Consider the following 21,364-nt stretch of genomic DNA (forward strand, 5'->3'; position numbering starts at 1 on the left):
AGTGGGGTCTAGCTCAGCACTCTAGCTTTAGCCAGCCCTAATTTTTGCTTCAGGGCACACAGCAGGTTGAAGGAAGCATCCCTGGGTGCATGACAGAAATACTGTGCTCAAACACATTTTAGAATATGACCCAGAGCCTTCAGAGCCTGGACCCATTAGCTGGAAGGATGTTTTGCTTTCCAGCACCGTGCTCAGTGCTGGGGATCTCTGCTTAGGGTCCCCATTCCTCCTCTCACTCCTGTCCACTGGGTGCTGGTGAGGTGCAGTCCTGGTTAAACAATTCCCTCCCCAGGGAAGCTTCTGGAGCTTGTTCCTTCCCTCTGTGCCTGGACTGAAAGGTAAGAAACCCTCTTGGACCTTTGGGGATTTATTCTGTTTTTCCTCGAGGTGAGAAATTCTTCTCATGGTAGAAGGGGAAGGAGGTTTGATGCCGGGGTCCCTGGGCAGGGATGCGGGCAGGAACTGAGGGCTGGGGACACTCACATCAGCCCATCTCTGATGAGGGTTGGGGCAGTGGCACTGAGATGTGTCAAACAGCATCATCTGCCCACAATGTCAGGCAGTGCTTCTTTATGGAGTAGGGCTGATGGGTGAGGCAGAAATTATGGATATGTATGCAAATGGATGCAAATTTACACTCTACTGGGTGTTCAGCAGGGCTTGTTGGCATATTCCATAAGGAAGCAGCTATTTTAAGTTTATAATATTTTGTTCTAGTCTCTGGAAGACATAATCCCTCCTCAAAGGCCTAGGAATTCATCATTAGGTGCATCAGAGCCCTGACGAAGGGTAGTGGGCAGCCTGTGGTGGTGGGACCAGCCCTGGCCCTGGAAACAGGCGGGACAGAAGCATGAGGCAGGCAGGGAACAAGGCCTGGCGGGGCCCCTGGTTCCTGCAGTGAATTTGTGAGTGGGGCAGAGCCAGGAGGAGCTGGGATTTCACCATGCACACCTCTCCTGAGAGGGCTTCTCCACTACTGGGACAAAAAGCAACTTGTCTGGGCAGGAGTTTCTGCTGCCTCTGTCAGGCATTTGTTGCTGGGGTGAAATGGTCACCGGCCTTGTGACCGGTCACAAGGTCAAAAAGCAGAGGAAGCCTGCAGCAGCTGACATGGGCATGTTGAGATGTTCAATCCCCATCCCATGGTCCTACAACCATCACTGTGGGGAGCAGTGACCCAGGGACAGGACCCAAAACCTCACAACACACAGTCACTGCTGCGACGTGAGCCCAAGGGAGATCCCCCCGCCCCTGCTGACCCCACAGGGCTGGACAGCACCGCATGGCCAGGGCTTGGTGCAGCTCAGCAGCCGCCGTGTTACCATGGTGCCTGTGAGAGCAGCCACATCCTCCACCACCTACATCCCTACTTTCTGCCTGTGAGGGCCTTTTTGTGTTCTTTTTGCCTTTCACATCAGTTTGTTGCAGGTGACTGCGTTTCTTCCAGCCCACAAGGCTTCAAATACACACAGAGGAATTTTCTTTCTGAGGCCACTGCAGTGCTGCACACTGGAGGCGGCTGCACCAGGCAGCCCATCACACCAGTACTGCCCACACAAGGAAGGGGTGACCCCCAGGGTCTGGGGGGTCTGACCCTACCTCAGAGTGAATTTCTTTCCTCCCTGGCTATTTTTGGGCCTTGCTCACTGTGAGTGTGAATTGTGATGTGAGGACTGGGAGGGTTCTCAATGATTGCATCCCCTCAGCATGTGCAGATGAGGAAGGACAGGAACATCCCATGGCCACAGGCTAAGGGAGAGAAGAGACAACCCATTGGCAACAGGGACCATTGCACAAGATGGTGTCGGGATAGTGTCCTTCTGCAAGCAGCTGAGGACCTCAGCCTGTGTCCTGCCTGGACACACAGGGATTTGAGGGTGAGCCATGGGCTGGCATGTGCTTTTGGGGGGGGACACCATCCTGGGACACATCACTGACACGGAGGGAGGCAGACCACCCTGTGGCAGGAATCTCCACCTGGTCACCCCTACGTGTTGGCATGTAGGGATTTGCCGTTGGCGAAGCTCCATTTTTAAAATGCAGTAGCGGCTCGAGGTCACTTACAATAGAGGCTTTAATTAAAGCAGAGATCAATTTTTGTCAGTGCACGAGCAGAGCACAGTCTGTACTTTTCCTTCAGGAGCCACGTCCGCTCGCTCGTACAGAACGCGCCGCAGGGAGGGGGGAGCTCTGCAGAAACAAAATGAAGCACCACAGTGAGTTTGTGATGCCAGGAACCAAGAGCTGCTGGAAAAACAGCTGTATCTGTGATTGTATCTGTGATTGCTGCACACCGACACACACACAGCCCACAGTGCAGGCAGGGCAGAGCAAAGGCGTTTGGTACCTAAGTGTCTCCTGGGATCCTGTCTAAAGACGGAATTTAATTCACAGACACCTTTAGTAAGCAGCACATTAGATGGGTGGTTTATGTCACCGAGGCTGTGCACGGCATGTCTGGGCACCTGATGGCTTTGTTTTGCTTCTGGTCCTGAGTGTCAGGGGTCCCCCACTGTGACAGACTAATTCAAAATGCATTAGTGTTAATGGCAAGATCTCAGGAGTCATTGCTTCCCAGGGTCTCAGAAGAAAAAGCAAACTGCACACTATTAATGGACACCAACTCGTAGCACAGTGCCTTCTCTTTGCACGATGCAGCCGCTCACAGAAGTTGTGCAAATCCAGATTGTGGCAGAGTCCTCAAAATATCCCCGAGTCTCAAGACAGACTTGGCTCAATAGATTTATTTTTTTATATTTCTTAGCAGGAGGAAGCAGTGGCAGGAGGGTATTTGGCAGGGACTGGTCTTACCGGAGTGCAGGAGCTGGCCAAGGCACTGCCGGGTGGCAGCTCTGGCCGTGTCCATCAGCATGCAGGGCTCTGCACTGCTCATCCTCACGGGACCGCAGAGCAGGGGCTGCGTAAGAAACAGCAAAGGAGGCGAGGCTGAAAAAGATTGGAGGGTTTTATCCATGAGAAAGCATCAATAAACCTGCGTGAACCTGAGCAGTCAGATGACAAAAAAGTGCTGCAGCTTACTGGGGAGCAGGAAAAATATTTGCTGCAAGGACGGGGAAGGGGCTGATTCCTTAGTCCATGTTCCTCCTCTGGCTGGAGCACAGCACTGCAGCTCCCACTGGCTGAGCACGTCCTGCTGTCTTCTGCTCCTGTCCTCAGCTAACCTTGCTGGCAACGCTGGCCTGAGCATCAGGCACCGCTGGGACACGTTCTTGCCAGCATTTGGCTTTCCTGGGCATCCCACACCGGGCCTGCAGGTGTTGCCTGGTCTTGTAACCACCCCATCCCCAAAAACATGCTTAGGACGTTTTGCAAGCACTGAGATGGTGCTGGCACTGTGCCTTCCATCCTGTCCTCCTGACATGGTCCTGTGCCCATGGAACCCCTTTCCCTCAAGCAGAGCCCCTCCAGCCCCATGTGCTGCCCTGCCAGGAGTGTGCCCAGGACATGAGAGCACCTCTCACTCTGCAGGAAGGAGCTGCCCTGCACTGGTTGCAGCTCCTGAGCCCATGAGCTGGCAGGAGCCCCAAGGCTGCCAGGGAGGTTTGTTAAGGGGAAACTGAGAGGGGAGCCACTCATACAGGGATGCAAGCTGGCCAGAGATGCTGCCACAGCAGTGGAAGGCAAGGGTTGGGCAGCTGAACACTGATTTTTGGATTGTCTTCCTCCCTTCTGCCTCCCAGAGCCGCTTCATCCAGAGCAGATGGTGCAAACTGGAACACGAAATGCTCCAGTAACCTGGCATGCAAGAATGCCATGTGTCCTTTTTGTTTCAAAATAAGCTAAACTCAGCAAGACAAGGTTTTTGCTCATGATACACCACCTTCCTTTCACTAATACTTTGCTTAACTGCACCTCAAGGTGTAGTTCAGTTCCCAGTCATTTCTTCCCTCAAACACTTCGCTGCTTCTCAGGGCTTTAGGCTAGCAGTGCCAGCTCTTTAGGTTTTTACACATCTGCTTTCTCCCAGGGATGCCCATCTGGCGCTGTGCAGAACAAGAGTGCCTGCACCTTCAGAATTTCCACACTGAAGTCCCCTCCCTGTGGCTTAGCTGTGTTAAGTACTTACCCTGCAAAGATAAAGCCAGCTTTTATGCACCCCCCTCTCCAGCAGACTGCACCTATTTAGGAAGCTGTTTATTCTCAGCACACCTGTTCTGTAGACAGAGATGGTGGCAGATGAGTTTAGTTCTTGGGTGGCAAGTTATACCATGATGTATTCCAAAATACTCAGCATTTTGGGGCAAAGATCTGTGCTAGAAGTGGCCAATTGTTCCAGTGAGCAGTACACCCACCACTCCAGCTTCAGGACCTGATGTCATATCTCTGTGAAAATGGAATGAGCAGAGAAACAGGCAGACACCAAATTACTCTCATTCCTTGCATAGCTCAATTCCTCACTCTCAGTCCTAGACCGGCAGCCTCCAGGGATAAGAAAGTGCATTGTCAGAAAATCGTTTCACCTGAATTCCTGCATTTATGAAAATTTTCCTGAGGGCTCGAGAGGACTCTTGAGTTAACTAGAATCAAAATCCGTAAGGGAAAAGATGATCTGAAAAGGCCTGCAGTGGAGGACTTGGGAAGGAATTCTGCTTGGCCAGACTTAAGCAGGAAAAAAAAAAAAAGAAAAAAAAAGAATAATGTATTCATATGAGCAATTAATTTTTCTAGAAACGTTCTCCTGCTTAAATTATAACCAAGCCCTGGCACTGCTGAGTGCTATGATTTAATACCCCCATAATTAAAGACTTTGTTGTCATCCTAAGTCCTCACTGTGCAGAGGAAAATCAGCTCAAGAGCAGGAGAAATGTTTTTTAAAAGTCAAAGGCTGATTAGCATGAATACTTGTGAGGCAGCTTCCAGCACAGAGCCCTCAAACCTCCTGTCAGCTATCACCCCATGCCCAGGGCAGAGTGTGGGTGCACTTTTCCAAGTCAACCCAGCCTGCCCAGGCAGGTTTGGTCAGGCAAGGAACAGCAGGGTCTAAAACACCCGCCTTGGCCTTTCCTGTGAGGGGGGGGACAAACCAGGAAGCAATTCAGGAACACCTGGCACTCGGTAAGGGATGAGGGATGCTTACCCAGGACACCCTAGAGGAGATGTTGGCACTGTCTAGCTACAGTGGGCTCTATGGTGCTCAAATGCCAGAGCATGAGGAGAGCTTTAAAAAAAAAACCCTATATGAGGGGCTACACCATTCACACACCAATCCTTGAAATGTTCCTAAGCCTTTCTTTGGGATTACTGCTTTGACAACAAGTGGAATGTATGTATTGTTTTATGATACTTAAGATGTATGAATAGACCCTTGCAGCCTCCTTACTATGTTTCAGCTGTAAGTAACGAGTCATATAAATAATTTAAAAAGGAATTAATAGGGTCAGCAAGTCAATGAAATGACAACTCTAAAGCAAACCGAGGGCACAAAATTTCAGCACTGTATTCCACCAGAAAGACTTCCACTGCTTCTGAACATTCATTCACCTTCAGCAATATGCACCTTTCTTGTAGTGCTTGGGAATGGAGCTTCAAAATATCTTCAGATTATGTCAAACGTCCATGTGAACAAAGTGAATTTACCATGAGACTGGAGCCAAGTGCCAGTGGTAGATTGTTTTCAGATGTCAAGACAGACAACTATAAACTTTAAAACCTCCCTCTTCTGCTTTATTGACATGTAAATTGTTCAAAAATGTTCTCACGATTCAATAATTACAAAGACTTAGACTTACATTAAAAAAGTAAAAACCAGAAAACCCCCAAAGCAGTAGTGTCCAGCTCTAACTGAGCCCCTTTATCAAGAATCTGAGAAAAAGAGCAAGTACTGTCGAACACTTAACGTAACAGGATTAAATGTTGACTAGAACACTCAGTTTAAACTAAAGATAAGTGCACGTCCTATACAGTGTTTCAGAAAAGAACATTAGCCATTGGTATATCATTAGCCCATTTAAACTGAATTTTAAATAAGTGACATCCAACTGTCATAAAATTGGCACAGAAGGCACACTAGTGTGACAATGACAAACTGGATATGCCAGCCACTGAATTAATTACAAGCTTTTAATGAAACATGGTCACAAATCCTTGAGTACTAAATGTATAATACATGGAAGCATGAGATTAAATATACACGCAAAACATCACCGCACATGGGCCATCGCAAAATATACAGGAGTGTGTTGTGCATTTTTCTACATGATCAATACTTGATTAATAATCATGGGGTCTTCATGCAGGTGAGGATACAATTAATGAGAAAAGCAGCACCCCCAGTTACACATCCTTCACGTTCCACTTTGGTAACCAATGAACAGACTGATGTTTTAGTGCGATACAGTCCCTCGGGTCAAGCAGACTCCGTGGGCAATGCGTCCACAAGAAGGCTTGCTACCTAAACAGCGTAGTGTGTCCTCACACCAAAATCCCAGGAGAAACAGCTTCTCAGGAGGAGAAAGGCAGGAACTAGGAGTAAAATTCTTTTCACAGCAGTATTTTAAAAGCCCTGACTAATGACTGATGAGGACTAAAAGCAGGGAATGGGTAAAGAGATAACTGTCAGTAGTCCTATGTACAAGACTAAAAAGTTGGTAAAAAGATAGAAAGACAGTTATGCAGCTGTATATGTAATGGCTAAATGAATTTAAAGGCCACAAAACTATAACCAGCTTTTCTTTGACTTCCTGGTGATTCTACTGATGTTGGAAATGACCTACAGCTTCCTACCATTCTCCTTAAGATTTAGGAAAAAAACAGTTACAGGAAAAAGGGAAAAGTGTATTCATCTGAGGATGTAACTACACCTGCTCACATTTCCTATTTAGAAGTCCAAATTCTGTCTAAAAGGATTTCCTGCTAATCAGACATTACATCATTCTATAGAAAAATAATATTCCTGATATTGTAGCAACATTATCAGTAACTCTCTCTATTTCTCTTTCACCATAAGAATAAGACTATTTACTGGTGGCCTTAAATGCTCCTATGCAATAAAACTGTGTCACAGCTGTGCAGAAAGGAATCAACTGTAACTGAGCAGTGAACAATTCTGCGTAAAAAGCTCAATCGCTATTAGTAAAGAATTTTCTTCATTTCCATAGTTTGTATCTACAATCTGGATATATAATTATTCTTGTGCAACCCTAGAGAGTCTGTGTCAGTCTTGGCACTAGCATCTGAGACAGCTTTGCCCTGCTGTTGAACACCATGGAGTAGTGGATGACAGGAATGGCGAGAGCGGTGGCGTTACGCGTCACAGGTCGACTGGTCCAGTCCATCTAGCGTAAGCTGATTCCTATGAGGAGAGTTGGGACTTGGGGGACCACTTGGATTTGAGCTGTTAGATGGAGTAGAGTGTTTGGTGGAGTCTGAATCAGGCTGTTAATGAGAAACATTAAAAAAATTATGTTTACTTGAAGTGAATTCTTTACACTCAAAAGTTTTCAAAGGCAGAGCAACACCTTCGAAGCAGTGTGCATTAGATTAATTCATAGTTAAACATTCAAGCAAGTACTTCCATTACCATCAACAGGCTCTAGTGCAGTCCCAAAGGTGACCTTCTGACACAACAGGAATTATGGTAAAGTATGTGGAAATTGCTACATCTCTGTCTCCTCTCCTTTAGCCATTAAAGTTTTCCTGATGGAATGCATCTATCTGCTCACTGTTGTTCAGAATTTACCAGCCTGCAATTTTTAGGCAATTTTTATAGCCCAGAAGCAGATTTACTTGCCCATGTAAATATACAAAAACTATGGTCAAATCATCTTCGGTTTGGTGAGGAGGAAGGAAACAAGCATTATGAACTGTTTACAAAACAGCAACAAGCTTGTGAAGTGCCTCACAACCGAGTGAAGGCTGCCAAGAATCTGGCTGGAGATCTGGAAACAGAATATACTTAGTGAGTATGTCCTACGTCAATATCTAATAAAGACTAGCCACAGTTATATCCCCAGTGTTAGATTAGTTGTTGGATATTTGCCTTCACAGGCTGGTCTCACTTCAACAGGATGGCTGGCAAGTTTCCCACTATTTTGGTGTGTTACAATTCTGAGCACTGCACACATTCACAGCTAATGAAATACTGCACAAAAAACCCCTGTTACCGTTGCAACAAGTTATTTTCAAGAAAGGGAAATACATACTTATAGTAAATAGATATATACTATTAGCAAATAGATTGAAAGGTAACAACAGATATATACTATTATCAAATAGATTGAAAGGTAACATCCTTCAAGAATACTGTTGAGAAGATTTTGCATGGCTTGAACAATAATAAGATAATCTATAACAAGATTATCCTAACATGATCCAGTTCATAAAGTCGAAAGTCACAGGGGAAACAGTATAAAGCCAAAAGGTGTTATTAGAGCCTCTTACCAGTTTCAAACTGCTATTTTTTAAAATTTAAGAAGTCATAAGAAATTGTAAGAGCTACCAAAAAGAGAAAAGATTGTAAAAAATCCCTTTTGAATCTATCATTACTTGTGCCTACAAACAACCATTACCATTAGAGCATGGAATATAATGGAGTTTGGGAAGGGTGAGCAGAATAACTAACATTGTCCATCATAACCACCTTTGAAAACCAAGACTGTTTCAAAAACACCTGTGTTTAGAGATCCCCACTTTCATGTGTTTTTAATGGCTAACTGAAGGTGACAAAGGAAGTAAGACCACAAGTGTGATCAGAACTCTGGACTTGGCTTGTGCTAAGGCATCCAGCAGAAGTCTGGCTTCACCAAAACATGCTTCAAGATTCAGAGCATTATATGGGTCTGCAGTTGGGTACCAAAAGCACTATAAAAGATCTTAATCAGGGACTTTGCCTCCCAGGAATAATTCCTAACACTTCCCTTGCACAGATAGGACTTCAGCAAAGCTTGGAAGAAAACACATGATAAATAACAGATACAAAAATCATGTATCTTCTCTGTTCAGATCCAGGAACATCAGTTTTGTTGAGCCACGACATTTTCAGTTTGGTGACTACTAGCACATACTCTTATTCTTGCTAAAAGCAGTTTTCCATGTTATAAATTTGATTCCTTCTCAAGTTACATTACAAAAAGTCTTCCTTAAGGCAGCACAGAAAATTACTTAACTAGTCATATTACTTTGCTATTCTATGCTAATATCCCAGAGAACATTTTTAGGAGCTTTGAGGACATCTCATCAATTAGTCAAATTTCCGTTGCCTATAAAGCTTAATCCAAGACATAGTACTTCTTAAAATATCACCATAAGAAGATCTTTTCACAGCTTTGCTTTTGTGATGGTGTATCTAACTTGGAAACATGTATTACAGACTGGGAAAAACACTCGTGGAAAGAAAACATCTCCATAAATGTCTCTATTAAGCATTTCCTTGGGAATGTAATTTATTGGAAAAAGAGAACAATCTACATCAACAGGGTATCGTTGGTTTCCATTTACAGAAGCTGTTTTACCTCTTTGTCAAACTCCTGGTCAGGGTCAGACATACTTCGGGAAGGCATGGCTGCTCCCACATCACTGCCACCTGCAGAGAGTGAAGGACAAAAGGCAGTTTACAGCTCCTGTTGATATCACAGATTACAGCTCAGAAGTGACCAGCTTGCTCCCAGCCTTACTTGATGAGGGCCATGAGATGTAAGTTTTGTTCCTCTGCTGCTGCTGCCGTGACAGGTTAGCTGAAGATGGACAGGTTTTTTCATCCTGGGCAGGAGGTAGGACGCTCTACAGTTGAAATAAAACACCCTGTTAGTCAGCAACAAAAGCTATCCAATGAGAAGCTGTTACTCATGATAACTTTACTGTGCTTTTGAAGCTATTACAACCCAGTGTTGGTAGAAAAACTGAACTTACTTGACCACATCCACATATTTTCAGTAACAGACACAAACCCTGAGAAAGACAGAGAAAGAACTAAGCCCCATAGAAGCCACTTGAACCTGTCAGCCAGCAAACTGTCTATGAAGGGACTGTACTAACAGCTCTGCTTTCTTTCCTCCTCCTGCTGAAATGACAAATGCCTGACCCACATCTGGACTATCTGAGAAAGACAAGAGAAAGTCTGACTCACAGCTGTAGGACGGAGGGTACGTACAGAACATAAAAGTGTACCTCCACATCTTCCTCTTGTGGATTTAACACCAAAATAGCTCATAAAATGCTGTATTAGTTAAATACAAACTAAAATTAATGCTATAAAGCACTGCAAGTCACATGCATTTTAGTTACCTCCACAGCATTATTTTTTTCCCCTTGTTATTGCTCTAGAATTGGTGAAGTGCCACAAGCATACCATATTCCAGTTCCTAACAGTTTGTAGCTACTCCTACCCTTGCTAGGGAAGCAGAGGAGGGACAGGAAGAGGAAGAAAGCAGAAGGGAGCCTTGCAGTGAGGAATGGTCACTCTGGAGAGAGATTTCAGCAGAGATAGGGCTCATGTGATAGACGTGCTCAAAGCCTGTTGGAGGTGATACCAAGAGCCGAATGTTGAGAGGATGAGGGGAAAGGAAATTCATTCTGTTATTTTAAGAAGACAAACAAGAAAAAGGAAGGAGGAGAGACTGATTATATACAAAACTACTAACAAACTCCTGGCAGTGATATCTGTCTTTCAGTGTCTCATTCATAAGTCAGCTAACAGTATTTCCTTGCACAAGATTTAGAAGTACTGCACAACAGGAAGGTTCACCTTTCTCAAAAGGATTTCAAGAAGAATTCGGTACAAAGATAATACTTGAGCTCATCCAGCTCATCTTCATGTCTTTTGTGAGCAAGAACAAATGCACATATATATCCCTCCCTTATAAATGTATTTTACCAGTGGGAGGTCCATGAGGACCTGCATTCCATCTCCTGGTCCCATGTGAGCCACATGGTTGAAATTCGTTGGGTTAGAAATCATCTTTGACCTTAGCTCAGGGTCTCTAAGCATTTCCCTAAAAAAACAAGAGTGATTTTTACTATTAGCATTCCCAGTCTCTCTGCATGTCATCATGTATATTCAGTGATTTTTTACAAATTTACAAATAAATTCTCACCGCCTTTGCTGCAACCGCTCTTCCTCGGGAACCTTAAATACAAATCTTCTTTTGCTCCTGGTTCGAAGCATTTGCTTCTTGCTGTTGTCAGATGTTTCTGGTACACTGAGGCCAGCTCCTGCTGCAATAGCACAAAGCAATTTCACATACAGAGGTACACGCTGACCCAGACACATTCAACACAAATTTCATCTAGTGCAAAGGTAACATGGTGACAATTAACCAGTTAGAATGAGTTCCCCATTTCTCCCCTTGCTCAGGACTCACCTGCAAACTTGTTCTTGAAATATATTAACCTTGGTGGCTCACAGTTAAGGAGGTTCAGTGTGCCATCCATGTTTAATGGTCTGATCTGTTTTGAGGAAGGAGACAGAGAATTACCTCAAATCTAGAATATACTGTGAAGAAACACCTCATTTGAAAGCAACCTCATTAAGTTCAATATTCAAAGCAAATTACTTACCCTTCGCAGGCCAATAGTCTGGACCCATTCCATAGTGTTAACATCAAACACATCAACACCATACTCGCTATACACTGTTACATATGAAGAATTGCAACCTGCATTGATTGAAAACAAAACAGAAAACCCTAATGTCATTTCACTAGTCCAGAACTGACAAATATTTGAGCAGATTTCAATAGTTATAAGTTTTCCACTATGTGCAAGATACACTTTAAAACACATTTTCAAAGTCCCACTTTCAAATTGATTTTTTGTGAGAATAGATTTACTAATGACAACTACCAGCATCATGGAAATATTTAAATTTGACCCTTTCAGTATTTTTTAAAATTTCCCATTGCCATTTCATGAAATTGCAAAATGGCATCTGAAGTTTTTAGATGTATACAAGTTTGCTAGGTGGTAGGAACTGAGCAGCTATCTTTGCTATGGATTACTTCATTTCAGAAGCAGCAACCTGACTATACATCTGCTGTGTGCAGAGGAGATGAGAAAGCCACCATCTGTGAGCTGGGTCATGAACTCATGATGCAGATCTGCTCTCAATTTCCTTCCTCTTTTTGCTTACAATTTTCTAGCTTTAGATATTCATGTATGGGTTACTTTCATCAAGCTGATAGAAAAATGTCAACTTAGAAAATGCTTTAAGTCTGTAACTCATTTTCTCTTTTCAACTATTTTTTTTTTTTTCTTAAAGCATAAAAGGCATCAGCAGACAAGTTTATTTTAGGTCAAAAAAGCAGAGAACTCCAGAGCTTTGTATCAACATGCTTCTGTTCTTGTAAAGACTGTCTCCTGATGTAAAAAGCAGTTACTAGAAACTTAAGGGATTTAATAGAGAGAAGATGCTTCAATAAACAAAATGAAAATAACCCAGTAGGATACTAAACACATCACAGAATCTTCTTAAAAGAACTGAAGTACAGTTGTGGTGCTATTGTTTTAAATTCATTAAAAGAATACCTTGGACAGCTATCATAAAAATGTAACACAAAAGTGATTAATGGTCAAGCATTTATTACATGCAGTCTTAGCTGGCTTGGATGTTCAAATCAAGAGGGAGACCCGAGCATCAGGCAGAAACACCATCTGTAGCCAAGGCTGGCACTTGCCAGTCAGAGCTGATGAGCTTGACCAGACCTCGAGTGGTTCCCAGAGAGCTGTCAGTGCCTGCAGTGTGCTTGCCCACGCTCCAGCCTCCAGAGCAGCTGGCTCCAAGGCTCTGCAGCAGGCTGCAGGGGAGCCAAGCAGGCCTGGGACACCCACCCTGGCTCAGCACAGGACAGCAGCACCAGGCGGTGGAGGGGCAAGCCCAGCAGGCCAGCCGGGGTAACAGAGCTGTGCTAGTGCTCGCCCTGCCCTCTCCCAGGGCGAGGACACTCAATACCCCAGACACAAAGTCTGTTTTGTCCCAACACTTCTCTACAACTTGGTGCTTTACCACAGCAGAATCACTGCCACTTTGCTGGTCTCTCCTAAAAAGACTGGCTGAGAGAGCTGGGGCTGTTCTCAGCCTGGAGAAGACTCTGGGAGACCCTGCAGCACCTCCCAGTACCTAAAGAGGCTACAAGGGAGCTGGAGTGGGACTTTTTACAAGGGCATGGAGTCATAGGGCAAGGAGAAATGGCATTAAACTGAGAGTGGGTTTAGACTACATATTAGGAAGAAATTCTTTATTGTGAGGTTGGTGAGGCAGTGGAACAAGTTGCTCATGGAAGCTGTGGAAGAAGCTGTTCCACCCAGGCTTGTGTTTAAGGTCAGGTTGGATGGAGCTTTGAGAAAATTTGTTTAGCAGAAGGTGTCCCTGCCCATGGCAGGGGAGTTGGAAGGAGTTGATCTTTTTAAGATCCCTTCCAACCCAAATCTTTCTGTAATTTTACAACCTCCTGATGGGACAGTTAAAAAAACCCACTATCACTAGTGACAGACACTAGGACTGAGGAGGGCAGGCAAGTCTAATGAAAAGGGAAGTAATTCCATTTCCTTTGGCAGCAGAAAATGTTGCTCTTTCTACAAAAACAGCCCTAGGCCAGCACCACTCAGGATTGCACATACAAGAATGTTATTAAATAGTTTACAGTAAGAACACTTCTAATAATAACAGACAAAACCATTAACTAGCAAGTCTAGTTTGCTGAAATGCAAAAATCTGTAAAGCTGATTAAGGAAAAGGAAACATTAGTTTTAGGTAATAGTGTTTTAAAGTAAATTTGCCACTACATTGTTTCCTTGGGACTTTGCTTCAGACTTCTGTACAGAACTAGGTCAGAGTAAAGTAAGCAAACAATTTCAGTTCAAGTCAAATAAAATTAAACAAATTCCTATTAGGGCCTGGCCTGATCAAACCAACGTACACCTCACTCCCTGCTGTACTGCTTAAACAAAAAGCTATTTCTTGCCTTCAATCATTCAAAAAAATTTAATTGATATTTTGGCTTCAAATAGAAATACCAGATTTATCATCAACTGCCTTTGACTACTGAATACTGAAAAATGCTCTGTATGTACCTTTGTTCTACCAAGCTGATAACCAGTGCTCCTGAAACAGAGTGGTTCAAATATTGCCCTCACCTATACTATTTTTGAATATTGTCATCCTAAAATTAAAACCAAAAAGAGAAATTTTTTCTCTATTATGAACCTTTAGACTTGCAGTTCCATTTCTTCTTCAGCTTTCTACTGTACTTTGAGTACAATACACAGAAGACACCCTACAGGCAACTGGACATTTATACTCTCTAGGTGAACAAAAACCTTCATAGAATTTCACAGACAGGTAGTCTTGCATCCAGGCCTACTCTCTGTAGAAACTATTTTGCATCCCACCATTTATTCTTCTGTGTCCTGTACTAGGACAGAGCATTTCTTGCATCATCCAGGATCTCCAAGTCCAACACTACCACCAGGAAGAACCATGTGTCTATTAACTCATCAAAACTTAAACCCGATATTCAAAGACAAACTGAAGCACAATTGAATACAATGCTGATAATTTTCTGACATATAAAGCAGCAACAGGGATATGGCAACAGAAAAACATATACATACTACAGGCAACAGGAGTTGCAGGCCACATTAGTTCCTGCATGCGTGACCTTCGACCTTGCGAATCGACGTAAACTCCCATATGGCTGAAGCAAAGCAGGTATTCCTCATTACTGAGCTCCACAGCACAAAGGGCATCAAAAGACTGCTGTGAGAGGAAGATAAGCGAGGGGTCATTAGGATTTACCAGGTTTATAGATTGTCCATCTCCCTGGATGGTCAACAGAGAGAACCCAGACTGGTAGCCAACACAGAGCTTGTCCTTGAACACTGTCATCCACTGTACAATTCCTGGAGCCTGAATTTCACTGAATTTTTTGTGGAAAGGTTTAGTTCTGTGAATTTCATAGCAAAAAACCTGTCGTTTGACAGCCACAAACAAACAAGTAGAAGAACTCTTCTTTAGTGTTCCAGTTGTAATCAATTGGCAGCCTTTAGTTTCTGCAAGCTTGATGTCAAAGTTCCCTTCTGACCCATCCAGAGAGGCCCAGGGGTAAAGGTGGACATGATGGTTCCGACCACAGATGAGGATGATAATTTTTTCTTTGGGAGCAAGCTCTATCTGGTACACCTTCTTGCAGTCAGCAGCTCGGACAATCACTGCAAAGGAAACAAGAGCTGCCATAAGTTACACAGGAAAATCACCAGGCCTGGAAACACTGCAGTGCTACATAGTGATGCCTGAAAATTAATCTAAACACAGACACGTACCAGGTGAGGAAGAGCACTTATTACATGCTTGATTCTCCGTTATTAATTCTCAGAGCAAACAATGAAATAAAGAATTCCTGTAACCCTCTCTATTCACAAAAAAATCTCAACAACACTTTGTGTGAAAACACTGCTTAACATGTAGGATAAATGGAGTATTTTTTTTATCTATAATTGCATCTGTACCATCTGTACAGTGCAAGAAGCTGCATCTTCAGAAGTGGGTCCCACTTCCATGAAAACATCAGCATCTTTGGTAAATTTTGGAGGAAGACCAAATTAGCAGAACACAAAGTTAAGAAATACGAAGTATTTAATCCTGGTGAGGACACAAAATGCTGTACTGTTGGCAGATCTCTCATCAGATACAAAAGCAGTACAGTAAGGGGGTGTAAAACACATATACAGACAGGCAAAAAAATGCTGTGTGTGATGGGGAAAGGAAAAGAAGGAATGGGCTTAGGCTGCAGGAAAAGTGGCTCAGGATAGGCACCAGGAAAACCCTTCTCAGAGCAAGGACTATTCAGCCTACCCATGGGGAGTTTTACTGTTGGATGCATTTTTTTAAAGCAGGGTTAGAGGCAGCTAAGGGGGTTAGGTACAATGTGTGCTTCTTGGGGATCTTGGCTATACAAGAACTTTCAAGAATGCAGTGAGTACTTCATGGGGTACAAACATAAGAGCAATTCTAAACTAGGAAACTTAATTAGCATAAGCCAATTCAATTGAATTGTAACTTTAATTTTTCTGCTAGCTGAATGCATTAAAAATATTTGTGAATCGTAGTTTAAAAAAATAAAACAGAAAACTCTTAATTGGAAATTCTTTGCCTTTTTTTTCAGTAACAGCCGAGTAATGTAACCAAAGTTACCAAATTCTCTAAACATGGCCAATAAGACTTTAGTTGTTTAAATCACAAAGTGCTGTTGTGGTGTACCCCTGTCTGCATAAACAGATGAAATGTCTGAAGAAATATTCTATGAAATAACTGGCTTTGCCAGATAAATGGTTTTCTTCCTTGCTCCAACTCCAGCTTATTTGTCAAGAATTAAGAAATATTCTAACCAAAGACCTTTGATATAAACAGCTGGCAGTTAATTAACACTAAAAATTACAACTGCCATAAAATGAAAAACAGATTACAATTTATAAAAATCTATTAATGCACAGAACTGGCCATAGAAAACTCCTCCAAAACATCTCTTAACTTAAAACCAAAATTGGTAATTAATTTTCACATTTACATATGACATGGTGATGCAGATAATTGCTCCTTTATGAAATGACCTTTCAAATTAAATTGACAACTTTTTTATGCAAGAAGCTGTACTGGAACCCCTGGAATTATATCAAGTTATGTTTATATCAAACTACTTAATGAATGGTGAGCACTGGAAATTTACTCAAAGGAATGGCATTCATTACTGCTAAAAAGAATTTCAAATATCTGCTGTCTCCATGTATAAAGCAGTTTCTCCTGGAACTGGGCAATGAACAAGAAATAACATTTTTCTTTTGATCCAAAACCACATCCCTGATATAATTTAATTTTGAAAGTCAAGTAAGTCTTTAAAAATCTGTATTCACTGCTTTATTTACATTGAAATGCAAGCTTTAGTGTAAAATACAACATTCAAATAGCCACAAACTAAATTACCCAGAAAAATGAATTGAGAAAATCACTGAAAAGACTAGCATCCAAAGACATATTTCCTTTGGACAGCATCAGTCTGCAAGACAATGTGAATAGCTGCCAAATTTCTGGAAAAAGCAGATGAGACATGGAGGCTCTAAAGGGAAGACTATGAACTTTGTGTGTGCTGTGCATGCTCTGCGTGCTGAAGCATTTTGATAACTGCTCTGGGAACACAGCTAAGGTGAAAATTTGTCAGAATATGCCCAGTAACTCACACCTTTAATTTCAGCCAGTCAACTGAATGTAATGATAATGACCAAATTAGTGCTTATATCTCACATTCACTCTTCCTTCTCATCAATTAACTGAGTGCTTAATACTTACTATACATGAAAGGCTGTTGTGCAACCTATATTAGAGCAGCAGTAAAATTTATGGAGCTCATTATTTCATATGTAATTACTGCATGCATTATGGTCTAACTTACCATCACGGGTCACCTCTATCACATACAGTCCTTCTTCTGAACCAATTGCTATTCTATCTCGATCTAAACCAAGAGGGGAAAAAAAGGACATTAATTCAGCTATGCTTGGTCTTATCTTTAAAACAGGCTATTTGTTTTGAACAGCTGAAAAAATTTCTGCACAAACAGATTTTCATCAGCAAATCAATTTTACTTGAGTTCACACAGTGTCAAAAGCATGCTATATACCATATTGCTAAAACAACCTGCTGAACAACTCAACAGTATTATTTACTTCAAGTGGATGAAGAAACCTGAATATCAATGCAAGATTAGCATTCTTCACCCATTATTAAATTCCTATGAAGGAATTCAGCTGAGGAATTTATTTCAAGGTGTCAGTGCTCTCATTATAGAAGCCCATCTAAAAGTTCCAACAACCTTCACATGCTGATAAAAGTTAAACAAACATACCTACAATAGCAGCAGCTAAACTTGCTTTAATAAGAGGCAGTGTACTGTCATAGGCTTCTTGTGGAATATGCACAACCTGGTTCCTCAGCCTGTTCTTGTGCAGGATAGATTGCAGCCCTTCTAGGATTCCAACCCACTTTCTCTTTTCATTCTCATTTTCTGTCAGGATCAGTAGAGAACAAGACTTTGAAGGCAAACCTAAGAGAGAAGCTGTCACCTTTAAACAGACAGAGACAGTGAAATTAGTTAGAGTAATAAAAGCCCTTTTTATCACACAGAACTGTGAAAATAAACTACATTTTCTCATGACAATGGAATGATGTACCCAAGGGGCATAGACAACACAGCTAATACAGACACAGTGCTTCAAAAAAACAACCCCTGCACAAGCCACAGTGGCTTTGTTTAAAAGTATTCAGTCTTGCTTAAATATTCTGAATCCAAAAATATGGGCAAGGAATGCTACAATAATCAATACATGGCAGTAAAAGGCTCCTTCCTGCTCTGAACCATAGTTTGTCCTGATGCCTCCCTCCCACCCACCCACGACTTGCTGAGACCAACACACATGCTTTGTGAACCAGATGCATTTAAACCCAAAGGCATTGCTATCCCAAAGGCATTGCTATCATCAGTTCTAGATTTTGATTTTGTTATCTAATTTTCCAAATATTTGTCCAAAGGAAGAGCATATCTGCCTTCAATGCTCTGGAGGAAAGCAATATTTGAGACTGAAGTACTGCATTCTCCCACATCTCTGTGTTAAAAGAAAATCACTATGGCTTCACTTCATTTTCAGTTAAATCCTCCCATAGATCTCAAAGCAGAACGTGTTCTGAACAGAAAAACTATCCAGAAACTTATGTTGCCTAAAGAATGCATGCAGAATTTTTTAACATTTTGGTTTTTTGTACTGCATGAAGAGACTGAAGGGTTTATGGTATCATGGAAAGTATACTTTCAGCCACAGACAAACAGGCCAACAGCCAGGATCAGCCCTCAACACAGACTCTGAGTAACAACAGTTAAACAGAAAAAAGCAACAAAAGATGTAGAAGTGCAAATCTGAAGGCTGTAACATGGAATATCAGACCTTCAGCCTACATGCTGTTGTAAGAAAAACATAAGGATGAATGTTGTGGTAATACAACACACAATTCCTGGAAGAGTGAATTAAACAGTAACACACAAAGATAAAATATATCTAAAAGTACACTTGGGACAACAGGATGTCAAAGACAGAAGTTCATAAGTAAGATGAAGGTGGAGGTGAAGGGAGGTAGGGAGAGAACTGAGAAGTTGCTATTGCTTATAGCTCGTATTACTCTGCATAGAGGTTTGTTCCTGTTGAAACTGTAACTAAGCACTAATATTTTAAAGACAGATGGAGACATAATGGATAATATGTCTAGAAAACAAAACAAAACCAAATTCCAGCAATGGTTTTCCCTTTGAAGTACCACCATGTATTACTCCTCAGTTTTTGAAGCTGGCAACTGACATATAGTCAAATCCAAGAAAAAAAAAGTGAGTAGTTGGTTGTAATATATATTGCATTCTTCATCATACAAAAATACATTATTTGCTAAGAAATTCAAGGCTTCTTAACTCAAACTGCTAAGCTGTGGAAGCACTCCACCACAGCCAACTCTTACACTATTATTAAAAATGTGTATTGATGGCAGCACTTAAGACTGAGGTGTCTGAATGTCAGCATAGCCTAACATCCAGGTTTAAAAACTGGTTATCAAGGAGAAATGTTTGAATCTGAGACGAATTCTTACTGTTCTTGAATTCATGGTGGTTCAGAGGTGGGAACATTTTAGTGTTTGGCAGCATTCTGTTATTGTTATCTGCTGGTAGAAGATCCAGAATAAATTATAATCCGTCTTTTGTAGGCCACCAACATCACTGTGTTACGTGCAATGACATGCACAAAAGAAGGACCACATTTTTACACAGATGATGTGAATTAACAGTTTAAACTGTTCTGTACAAGCTAGACTATGGGACTGTGTCAATAAGATGCAGATCTAGAACTAAATGAAACTGAGAAGAGACTCTCCCCATCAGGTTTACTGGTTTCTAGTTTTAGAAATTCCTGCTTTTGAAGGAGGACACAGAACTGAGAAAAGAGATGTAATTCAGCAACTTCTCTGGTACCCTACCTAAATGGATATATTCACATATCAGCTTCCAAGATGACGAAACCATAGAGATATTTGGTCATGTCTATCCACACAAGTATTTTTACACAGAGATATTTGATTTCAGTTAAAAACTGCAGGCAGAAATTAGAGCAACAAGTCAGGCAGGCTGAACTGTATGAATACCTTGTTCTTAAATGAATGAACCATCATTCTGCCTACCATGCTTTCTCTCCTCAGATGTTCTTTCCTACAGTATTCCATGTTTACTAATTTAAGAGAGCAGGCAGATGGGAACTAAAAAACCCAAAAACCAAAATACAAACAAGAGGAAACTTAAGGTAAAGGTAGTAGTAAACCAAAGTATGAAAATTCACTGCAGAAAATAATTTTACAAAAAAGCAGAAAAGTAGAGACACAAACAAGGAGCAAAGACAATTCCCAAGTAAAATCCTGAAGGACCAAATACAGGGACTGTGATTGATTAACAGCTCTTGGCTTTCCATGTTTTCCTGACTTGATCCTAAATGGATGAAGACCAGAGACACTGAAGACAGTGAATTTCTGTATTCAAATGTAAGGGGCTATAGATACTGGCTGCTACTGTATTCCTTTCTAAATTTTAGAATTACAGACTTAATATGATTCACACAAAACATAAGAATTAAGTTCCTATTGTTAAAAACTAAATACAGTATTCAGATGGAACATACACTAAAAGGGGATATTATAGCTCAGCTCATTATTTTATCTTTTTTTTTCCTACTATACTTAAACATGAAATTAAGGAAACTAGATCAGTTTCAGAATATTCTGTTACAGCATTGGTTCCTAAAGCAAGAGTCCAAAGCAAAGCAAGAAAAAACAGAATCTGGTAATACCAATGTAAGAAGGGAGAAAATATACTGAATTATAATCAGGAAAATAAAAAAAGCACCAAATTTCATATACAAGGAAGTAGCTAAATAAGGAGAACTCTGTTCTTTACAGTTTACCTATAAGTGGAACACCATATTGTTCGTCTACATATGTCAGCACAGCCCTTATACATTCTTACACTTCTATAATATCAACATCAGATATGGACAGCATATGCCATTATCAAAACAAAACACTGGTATGTATCTGGTATTTTCTCTAAGAGTCAGTTGGTAGCCATACCCGGAATATACAAGGGATGTCTTTCCGAGTTGCATGTATTACATCTGATGCTAGGACAGAGCTCACACAAAAATCTTCATCTCTAGTGAGAAAAGAGAACAAGATCATCACACACAACAGACATGAGGATTACTCAGCAAAATCTAATTGGTATCACCACTGTTTCAATAGGCTGCAATCTCCTAACACCGCACAGAGGTCACAACT

General features: G+C 41.7%; 1 protein-coding gene across 13 annotated transcripts in view; it reads right to left on the reverse strand.

Annotated features, from left to right (window-relative positions):
* Positions 1-5,660: 5,660 nt before the first annotated feature.
* CDC42BPB (CDC42 binding protein kinase beta) overlaps positions 5,661-21,364 on the reverse strand; it is a 90,832-nt gene continuing 75,128 nt past the window's right edge. For 6 of the 13 annotated variants that reach the window (XM_015630910.3, XM_015630922.2, XM_015630917.2 and 3 more), the window contains 12 exons: positions 21,158-21,239; positions 17,850-18,066; positions 17,397-17,459; positions 14,566-15,162; positions 11,515-11,612; positions 11,319-11,403; positions 11,052-11,172; positions 10,832-10,949; positions 9,868-9,906; positions 9,633-9,738; positions 9,471-9,541; positions 5,661-7,395 (listed from right to left, as the gene is read on the reverse strand). In XM_015630910.3, coding sequence (XP_015486396.1) covers positions 7,264-7,395; positions 9,471-9,541; positions 9,633-9,738; positions 9,868-9,906; positions 10,832-10,949; positions 11,052-11,172; positions 11,319-11,403; positions 11,515-11,612; positions 14,566-15,162; positions 17,397-17,459; positions 17,850-18,066; positions 21,158-21,239 — 1,729 coding nt within the window. In that variant the 3' untranslated portion in view covers positions 5,661-7,263. Of the gene's footprint in view, positions 7,396-9,470; positions 9,542-9,632; positions 9,739-9,867; positions 9,907-10,831; positions 10,950-11,051; positions 11,173-11,318; positions 11,404-11,514; positions 11,613-14,565; positions 15,163-17,396; positions 17,460-17,849; positions 18,067-21,157; positions 21,240-21,364 lie in introns of those variants that run through there. The other 7 variants (XM_015630920.2, XM_015630918.2, XM_015630913.2 and 4 more) reach the window with 4 other exon arrangements.

Source organism: Parus major, chromosome 5 (assembly GCF_001522545.3).
Source record: "Parus major isolate Abel chromosome 5, Parus_major1.1, whole genome shotgun sequence".
In the NCBI taxonomy this organism is placed as follows: domain Eukaryota; kingdom Metazoa; phylum Chordata; class Aves; order Passeriformes; family Paridae; genus Parus; species Parus major.